General features: G+C 45.1%; 1 protein-coding gene across 1 annotated transcript in view; it reads left to right on the top strand.

Moving 5' to 3' along the window:
- Positions 1 to 9,457, top strand: part of ripk2 (receptor-interacting serine-threonine kinase 2) — a 110,848-nt gene extending 101,391 nt beyond the window's left edge. The window contains exon 11 of the mRNA XM_070893817.1: positions 8,720 to 9,457. Coding sequence (XP_070749918.1) covers positions 8,720 to 8,760 — 41 coding nt within the window. The 3' untranslated portion in view covers positions 8,761 to 9,457. The remainder of the gene's footprint in view (positions 1 to 8,719) is intronic.
- The last annotated feature ends 740 nt before the right edge of the window (positions 9,458 to 10,197 follow it).

The raw sequence follows: 10,197 nt of genomic DNA, 5'->3' as shown, positions 1-10,197 counted from the left end.
CCTCCAATTTGCGCCCCCCTGCCCACACCAGGCCTCTGATCCCAAGCCTCCGATTCCCCCACCCCCTCCCCCCCCACACAGGCCTCTGATTCTACCCCTATGGGCCTCCAATTCCTCCCACAAGACCCACCCCCTGCTCCTCCGCCTCCCCATCCGCACCAAACACCTCTTCTCCCTCTGGCCGCCGATCCATCTCCGACCGTCGTCCCCCCACCCCTGTGCTGTTGCCGGCCCTTAATCTTCAGCGAACCCCCGGCCCCTATGTGATCCCCCTCTCCTTCCTCTCTGCGGCCTAGTGGTACAGGCCTAACTTCCTGGAGCCAGCCAGCCTCTCAATCTGGCTGACTGCGGGGGGAAACCGAGGTTTCCCATGAAAATCAGGCCCTGCTGGTAAATTCAGCAGAGTCTGCGGGGAACCCATTCTCCCACTTCAAAGCCCCCCCACTCCCAACTCACCTTTGCCATTAAAATTCAGCCCCATATCTCCATGATCCAAATTGATCCTGAATGCTGGTCTGTCAATTTTCTTTCAAATCAGTGAATGTGAAATCATGGAGTAGAAATGGCTTCAGCGCAAACTTACCCCATGCATAAGTTGAAAAAAATCAATTACTAGAAAACATTAGGCACGCATATCATTTTCTCATTGTGTCATAAACAGACTGTTATGCAATATGGAGTTTTGTGGAGTTAAGATAATTGCAGTTTACGGATGTTGTTTTGATAAGTTTTAAAAACATGCAAAGATAGGCTTGCATTTTCTTATTTTTTACAACTACAACAATATTTAAATTTGAAGTGCATGTAAATAATTTTTTGAATTGCTAGATGTCTACTTTTTCCAGCTTTAGTAAGGTATGGGATCACCAGTTTAGTAGAGCTCTTGGCTAATATTTTTTCCTTTTTTGAGGTGAGAGCTAGTAAAATTGGGCTCCTAATTTCAGCAGTTCCGACAGTAGTCAATACCAACCATATATTTTTAAATGAGAAGATTGATGTAGAAGCAATTATTTTCCTCGAGAAGCCTCTGGATGACCAATTGGCTTCCACAGCTTGCCAACAATACTCTAATAAGGCCCGAGGCCCAATTCTGGGTGAGCTTACGGCATGTAATTCAAGCACGCTGCCAATTTCAGACCCGAAAACAGGTAGAAATTAACTTGCACTCCATGGTGTCTGACTCAACTACTTCCTGTCGCAAAGTATTTCATGCTCTAACATCTCTCTGAATAAAGAAATTGAGATGTGGGGGTATGAATGTCTGGCTGAGCAATTGCAGTTCCAGCTTTTCTAGAAGTGTGAAGATCTTGGGTGTCAAAGTGTTTGGCAAAGTTTGTTACAGAACCTTTTGGATGAACTGAAGTTTACAGAGAGTGGAGGATGGGAGGCCAGACAGGAGAGCATTGGAATAGTCGAGACTGAAGGTGACATAGGAATGGATGAGGGTTTCAGTAGAAGTTGGGCTGGGGCAGGATAGGGAGGAAAAAAATCAGACATTGCAGTTGAGAACGGTCTGGTTCAACCTGAGACAGTAGTTTGGGATGGAAATGGTGGCAAGAGTAAGCAAATATTGATGGTGGGGACTGAAGACAATTGTCTTGGTTTTCTAATATTTAACTGGTGGAAATGATTCTCTTTCCATTTTGAACAATCCGTTTTACTTATGCTATCTGTGGTAATGGACTCGAGTAATTTCCCACTGGTAACATTAAACTCACTGCCCTCCAGTTATCTGGTTCGTCTCTTCCCCTTCCTTAAATAACTTTTAATGCTTCGTAGGCTTCCAAACTTCCAGTGCAATTATCAAAGCTTTGAAAGACTCTAATGGCAAACTTCTGTCTTTGGGGTTGTTTTAATACCACTGTATGTAAATCGAGAAACGTGGCTGGCTTCAATCCCGTTCTTTTGTTTATTACAACTTTTGTTTATATTCTTTTTTTAAAATTAATTCTGGGGATATGGGCATCACTAGCAAGGCCAGCATTTATTGTCCATCACTAGTTGCCCTTGAGAAGGTGGTGGTAAGCCGTCACCTTGAATCTCTGCAGTCCATGTGGTGAAGGTTCTCCCACAGTGCTGTAAGGATTTTGATCCAGTAATGATGAAGGAATGATGATAAATGTCCAAGTTGGGATGGTGTGTGATTTGGAGGGGAACTTGGACAAGTTCCCATGCACCTGCTGCCCTTGACTTCTAGGTGGTAGAGGTCGCGGGTGTAGGAGACGCTGTCGAAGAAATCAATGTCGGTTTCTCTGCCTCACGAATCTAGTCTCCCCTGTAACTGTGTTATTGTATCCTCCTTCTCCAATATAAAGATGGAAGTAAAATATTCATTTAACACCAACTCCATGGGCTAGATTTTCCATTATTTTTGCATTCATACCGCCCACTTAACGTCCATTTTAATGCTGAAATGAGGTGCAACGCCCATATAGTGCCCATTTAGCCACAAAATGGAAACTGACACCCATTTCTCGGTCACTTATTGCCGAGTGTTACTTCCCACACATGTGTAATGGCGTAAAAAAATAATACCGCCCGCCCACTTTTTTGGGGTGGAATTATCAGAATGGGCAATCCCAATGCCCATAATATCACCCGGCATTTCTGTCGGCACGTAATTAATGCCGAGATTTAATAATACTGACCGTCTGCTGTTTTTTGTTGTAAAGATCACATTTGCCGAAACTAACGCCCAGTATATTGCCCATCCTTACTATCGGCATGTCGCACACATCTCGCCGACAATATCACTCGCCGAAAAAACCGCTGGGAAAAAGTTGAACTAACCGGAACTACTCACAGCGGTATGGACGCCAGGTTCTAAATCGCAGGTCGTATCATTTAAAAGGCTGCTCAGCTTCAATCTCTAGGAGGTTGGATGTACTTTGGAGGTGTTGTAAACATCTGAACAAACATCTTTTCATACTGTGGACGATTGGAATTTACTAGGTGTCTTAGTGGGGACATTCATTCTTTGTGAGCAATCGGTGGAAAACAGATAGCTATTGAAATGGGGCCTGTCATTTCTCTTAATGACCACGCATATGCTGCAGACTCAAGATGGCAGAAGGTACATTCAACGGCATCATGTGCTCAATATAAGATGTGCCAGACTGATGAGGAGGACCAGATGTTACACCCCCCCCGCAAGTACAGGAAGAAGCAGCCTTACCTCAACTTGTGCGACATCACCTGCCTTCGGAGACTGCGCTTCCACAAACATAGAAACATAGAAAATAGGTGCAGGAGTAGGCCATTCAGTCCTACTAGCCTGCACCGCCATTCAATGAGTTCATGGCTGAACATGCAACTTCAGTACCCCCTTCCTGCTTTCTCGCCATACCCCTTGATTCCCCCTAGTAGAAAGGACTTCATCTAACTCCCTTTTGAATATATTTAGTGAATTGGCCTCAACTACTTTCTGTGTTGGAGAATTCCACAGGTTCACCACTCTCTGGGTGAAGAAGTTTCTCAATTCGGTCCTAAATGGCTTACCCCTTATCCTTAGACTGTGACCCCTGGTTCTGGACTTCCCCAACATTGGGAACATTCTTCCTGCATCTAACCTGTCTAAACCCATCAGAATTTTAAACGTTTCTATGAGGTCCCCTCTCATTCTTCTGAACTCCAGTGAATACAAGCCCAGTTAATCCAGTCTTTCTTGATAGGTCAGTCCCACCATCCCGGGAATCAGTCTGGTTATCTGTGCGATATGCCAGCTCATCAGGGGAGATCTGCAGCCTGACAGCACCATCAGGACTGCATTGTCCATCAAGGTCAAGGTCACCGCGGCATTATCTTCAGGTTCCTTTCAGGCCTCAGCTGGTGACATTTGCAGTATATCTCAGCATGCCACACATTGCTGCATTAGACAGGTCACTGAAGCCCTGTATGCACGCAGGATGAACTTTATCAGCTTCCCGATGACCAGGGAGGCTCAGACTGAGAGGGCTTTAGGATTCTACCGAATTGCTAACTTCCGCAAGGTGCAGGGAGCAATAGACTGTATGCACATCGCGATGCGGGTACCTTTTCAGGATACAGAGGTTTTCAGAAACCGCAAGGGATTCCACTCCCTGAATGTGCAACTCATTGTTGACCAACAGCAAATTATTATGGCAGTGAATACTACATTTCCGAGGAGCATTCATGATGCTCACATCCTCCATGAGAGCACTGTATCTGACTTGTTTACCAATTAGCTACAAGGTCAATGCTGGATGTTTGGTGACAAAGGATATGGCCTCACCAGCTGGCACACACCGAAGCCGAGAAGCGATACAACGAAAGCCACAGATCCACTTGCAGTATCGTCGAGAAAAGCATTGGAGTGCTTAACCAGTGCTTTAGATGCCTGGACCTCTCAGGAGGCGAGCTCCAATACCACCCTGAGCAGGTAGCTCATTTTGTGATGGTGTGCTCCATGCTGCACAACTTGGCTATCAGGAGGGGACAAGAATTGCCAGAATGGTCTGACGGTACACCTCAGGAGAGAGAGGAAGAGGAGGACGAGGAGGTGGACGCTGACCTCGGGTCAGACAATCAAGCTGACGCTGAAGCGATGCCCCCGCCCCCCCCTGTAGACCGCAGGATAGGGCCCGTGGTGGCATCATAGCTGCAAGACTCTTGCGTCGGGAGTTCATAAATGAGCGCCTTGCTTGAAAGAACGTTAGTGGTATTTACAAAGCTGACACACTGCTGGTGTGCATGACATACATCAATGGTGTGCATCACCTTGGTGACAGTTAAAGTTTAAGTTGATTCAAGTTGAGTGTAATTATACCCTTTCATGTTAAGGAATCACCAGTGTGTAATGGTGTAGCTGTCTAAGCCAATGCGCATCAAGGTTATGTTAACTAAAAAACATTTAATCTGACCATTTATCTGAAATCCTATCTGTAAAAACTACCCCGCCCCAACCCGCAACAAATTGATCACATTTACATCACTACAATGGTCCCCATTTCCCATAATACAGAACACAAATGCAAACCAACAAGGTAGCCGCCTCGCCCATTGTCCTGACCATCCCACCAAAATAGAAGCAGCAACCTAAAATTATGCCCCAGGCAACACCTGCGGCCATGCACCTCACTTTCCTTTCCACCGCCCCCCCCCCCACCAACGCCACTTCTCCTCCCCATCTCTACCCCTGCCCTTTCCCCTCCTGACTCCAAGCCGCCTGGCCGAGGAACTCCTCAGGCAATGCTTCATTGGGGAGATGACGGCAGAACCGCTGCTTGGATGTATACTGGAGAGGACGGTTTCAAGGTGGGAACGTGCTCCGAGCCAAAAGCAAGATGTTGCTCCTGGCTCTCGTGTCATTGGCAATAGGGGTGCGGCACCTTTGGGTGCAGGGCTGCGCTCCGGGACCACTGGGAGCCCTCTGCCACCAGTGTTCCTGGCTAACAGCTCCAGGGCCTGCTCCATTCCTTCCATGTTATGTATTATTTTTTGGACAAAAACTCGGTGTCAACTATGTTCTTGGTGCTTAGTAGGCTTTTTGCTGCTGGTGAATCTCTCTTGTGCCTCCCACAGCAGCCAAACAAGCACAAACCACAGCCACACACGCTTTCAGTCCCTCTCTTTCTGTTTCCTCTGTAATGATGACCCTTGACCTTCTGAATCGCAGGAAACGAGCGTTGCCATGCCGTTGCTAAGGACGGCGACACTTTACGGCAGAACGTCAGAGAGATTTAATGCTAACGCCCATTTCAGATCACTCGCGGTAACGCTCCAGTTTTAAAATGGAGCCGGAAATAATGCCCATTTTTGGGCAATCTGCACAAAAGTATAAAATCTAGCCCCATGTCCTTATCCTCTGCCACTATCACATCTGTGTTAATAAATCCACTTTCTGCTCTCTGGCAGAATTCGAGCTTAGTGAATCAAAGGAAGTGAAACCAGAAGGATATTGACAAAAGCAAAATGTTAAACTCAGCACTATTATAACACACAATAGATATCTTTGAAGACCTGACTTCTTCTGAGTCTTAATAAATGTAATACTGACTGAGTTTCATCATCATCATAGGCAGTCCCTCGAAATTGAGGAAGACTTGCTCCCACTCTCAAAGTGAGTTCTCAGGTGGCTGTACAGTCCAATACGGGAATTACCGTCTCTGCCACAGGTGGGACAGACAGTCATTGAAGGAAAGGGTGGATGGGGGTCTGGTTGCCCACACGTTCCTTCCACTGTCTGCGTTTGGTTTCTACATGCTCTTGGCGACGAGACTCAAGGTGCTCAGCGCCCTTCTGGATGCTCTTCCTCCACTTTGTGCGGTCTTGGGCCAGGAATTCCCAGGTGCCAGTGTGGATGTTGCAATTTGAAAGCATAGTTCTTACACTAAACATCCATAAGACAAAGGTCCTCCACCAACCATTTCTTCAGGAATGCTCATATATTGGTCACACAGCAATGATTATTGGCTTCCCAAGAATGTGAGTGTGGTGGACTATAAAGAATACCATCACCAACTATAAGACCTTCTTATTACTTCAACAGCAAAACCTTCTAATTTAGTAAGCATATTTCACTTTGAAGATAAACTTCCAAACAAGTCCAGATAAGATTAACTTCCAAAATAAATGTTCTATTTGTCTTCTTAACAACAATTACTGCACTCTAAGAGGAACTTGTGTGATACACTTTCAGAAATTATAATGTGATAATGGTACTCTCAGTAAGTCTGCTTCTTTGACATTGTATAAGTGATCAGCACTGAGTAGAGTGAGCAGGCTCTTTAGAAACTCTCGCAACAAGGTGCTGAGTGAGCAGCCAACATTTTATGCGATTACGTTTGTTATGATTACAAGATATAATGAATGAAGGACCAAGAGAGATATGTCCTGTTCACAAAGAGCAGGACAAATCCAATCCGGCCAATTACCACCCCATCAGTTAACTCTGAATCATCAGCAAAGTGATGGAAGGTGTCAGCGACAGTGCTATCAAACGTCAGTTGCTCACCAATAACCTGCTCACCGACGCTCAGTTTGGGTTCCACCAGGACCACTCGTCTCCAGAATTAATTATAGCCTTGGTCCAAACATAGACAAAAGGGCAGAGTTCCAGAGGTGAGAGGAAAGTGACTGCCTTTGACATCAAGGCAGCATTTGACATTGTGGCATCATGGAGCCCAAAGTAAAATTGTTGTGAACCTGTGGAATTCTCTGCCACAGAAAGTTGTTGAGCCCAGTTCGTTGGACATATTCAAAAGGGAGTTAGATGTGGCCCTTACGGCTAAAGGGATCAAGGGGTATGGAGAGAAGGCAGGGGTGGGGACATAGGTTGCCTGATCAGCCATGATCATATTGAATGGTGATGCAGGCTCGAAGGGCCAAATGGCCTGCTCCTGCACTATTTTCTATGTTTCTATGTTTCTGTGAAGTCAATGGGAATCAGGAGAAAAACCCTACCTAGCACAAAGGAATATGGTTGTGGTCATTGAAGGCTAATCATCTAACCCCCAGAACATTGCTGCAGGAGTTCCTCAGGGCAGTGTCCTAGACCTAACCATCTTCAGCTGCTTCATCAATAAACTTCCCTCCATCATAAGATCAGACGTGGGGATATTCGCTGATGATTACATAGTGTTCAGTTCCATTTGCAACTCCTCAGATAATGAAGTAGTCCATGCCCGCATGCAGCAAAACCTGGATGACATTCAGGCTTGGGATGATAAGTGGCAATTAACATTTGCGCCACACAAGTGCCAGGCAATGACTATCTCCAGCAAGAGAGAGCATTACCATTGCTGAATCCCCCACCATCAACATCCTGGGGGTCATCATTGACCAGAAACTTAACTGGACCAGCCACATAAATATTGTGGCTATAAGAGCAGGTCAGAGGCTGGGTATTCTGTGCCTAGTAACTCACCTCTTGACTCATCAAAGCCTTTCCATCGTCTACAAGTCACTAGTCAGGAGTGTGATAGACTTCAATTGCCTGGATGAATGCAGCTCCAACAACACTCAAGAAGCTCAATACCATCAAGGACAAAGCAGCCCAATTCTTTGGTACCCCATCCACCACCTTAAACATTCACTCCCTTGAAAGGGTGCAAAATTCACAAGAACCCCCCCCCCCCACCTTAAACATTCACTCCCTTGAAAGGGTGCAAAATTCACAAGAAACCCCCCCACCCCCCAGTGTCTGGGCTTATTCGAAAGGAAATTTAATTTGGGACTATGTACCAGAAAGTTTGAAATCATAAAATGCTTATGGAAGAAACTACGAACTTTGGATTTAAATGACAAATTCAAGGTTGTGGGCCTGCCTAAAAGGACTGACAGGAGACAACCTGATTAGTGAGACTACGTGGGCGTGAGGACTAAAGTAACCTGTCTGGAGAAATGGGTATTCGAGAATCCTTCTCCACAAGAGACATTAACATTACAAAATGACCCAAAGATAGCCAGCCATCAACCTGAATCTGGAAAACCATTTCAGCATATACATCACAAAGAGGCCCAATCCAGCCTGTATGTGAAAAACTAAGCACAAAAGAACATTGCGATTACCAAGCTAATATTTCCATCAGGAAACAGTTTTCAAACATCAACCCACCCAAAACATATTAACTTTTAACGAGCCCGTCAAAATATCACAAAGAAGAGTCAAGCCCGCCAAATTTAAACAAAGGATTTTGAACTGATTTGGTGCCAAGATTAGAACGAATGAAATCGTATAACTGGCCCCCTGTTTTCACAGAGGGCATGACGCACTTTGCCATACAACCGAGACCAAGCTGATGTCATCAAGATAAGGAGAGAAACCTACGCGACAGTTGTAAACTTAACTTCTCCAGCCTCGAAGTCCTGAAGTCCTGAAGGGAGGAAGAACATCACCATCGCGGCAGCAACCGACCACAACCAATGTGGTACCAACAGAAAACCACCGCGATCGACCAAAATCAAAACCAACTCCAACGTGAAAAAAACGAAGAATCGAAAAGTTTCCACTCTGCAATCTAACCCTGACCTACCAATGGGTAAAACATTACCTAAAAGACTGTAGAAACCTATTTCTAGCCAAAGAAAATGGGTACTTACCCCACAGATCCAAAACGTGCCTTACCGTATCAGCGGACTCGACCCAACTGGAGATTGTGCAGCTAGAAGTCTCCTCCGACGTTCGGAGTACAGCAAACAGACCCTACCAACAAACCCGGAAACTGCGATCTACCACTAATTGTCAGAAATAATTGGTAAGTCTAGTCCCTGCCTGCCCTGGAGTCTAACCGAGCTAGAATTAGGTATTGGGAAGTGGGAGGTGTAATTCTACTGTAACCCCTTTGAATGTAATGTGTTCTCTATTTGAGTCATTATTGTAACCCCCTCTGAGTGTGTAATGTGTTCTTTAATAAGTTTGAATACGTTTTGAGATTGTACTTTCTTATTAGAATAATTATAAGTTTGTAATTTCTTGACTGTAATAAAAATCAAAGTTCTTTTGCATCAAACAGTGTCCTTTGCACTTTGGATTTATTTGGGGGATGTGATCGAGTCTAGAACCCAAGGGAGTGGTGTAGAATTTACCAATATCTCGCAAAGATTCCAGGTACCTTTCCCCTGCAGAGGAGAAGAATCCCTTTCTGGACTTTTAACATGGAAGGAAAACTTTGGGACACAAATGAATTTTAAAGGGGCAGATGAGGCCTGCAGGGGATAAAAGGGGGTGCATTCATGGAGGACCCCCCCCCCCAGTGTTTGGACTCATAGTTCCAAATTAAATTCCCTTTCCTATCTACCAGAAAGTTTGAAATCCTAAAGTGCACATGGAAGAAACTACGAACTTTAATCGAATTTGGGATTTTTAAAAGGTGTATGTTGGGTCTGCAAGGAAAGGGGTGGGGTCAATATCTATGGGCCAATTTGGACATTGGAACTAATCAAATTGTCTGGGAACTGTATACCCTCGAAACTTGCCCCTTGAAAACATTAGCATTTAAACAATGCCACATACATATTCCAACACCTTTTCAACAGACATAGAAATATCTGGCTCAGGCCAGACTAGCACAATGGAGAGCTCATCAACTTCGAAAAGCCTATTAACGCCAGATTAAAACCACTTAATCAAGTTTCAGTTAGCTGGGCTAGATTTGGTGGGAGGTAAGGAAGCCTTTGGTGGGTATATCTATTCCCAGTTTTACCAAGGAACAGAACACAGGAAAACTAGCAGAACTC

The sequence above is a fragment of the Pristiophorus japonicus genome, chromosome 1 (assembly GCF_044704955.1).
Source record: "Pristiophorus japonicus isolate sPriJap1 chromosome 1, sPriJap1.hap1, whole genome shotgun sequence".
NCBI classification, from domain to species: Eukaryota; Metazoa; Chordata; class Chondrichthyes; family Pristiophoridae; genus Pristiophorus; species Pristiophorus japonicus.
This window is presented reverse-complemented; position numbering and strand designations above follow the sequence as displayed.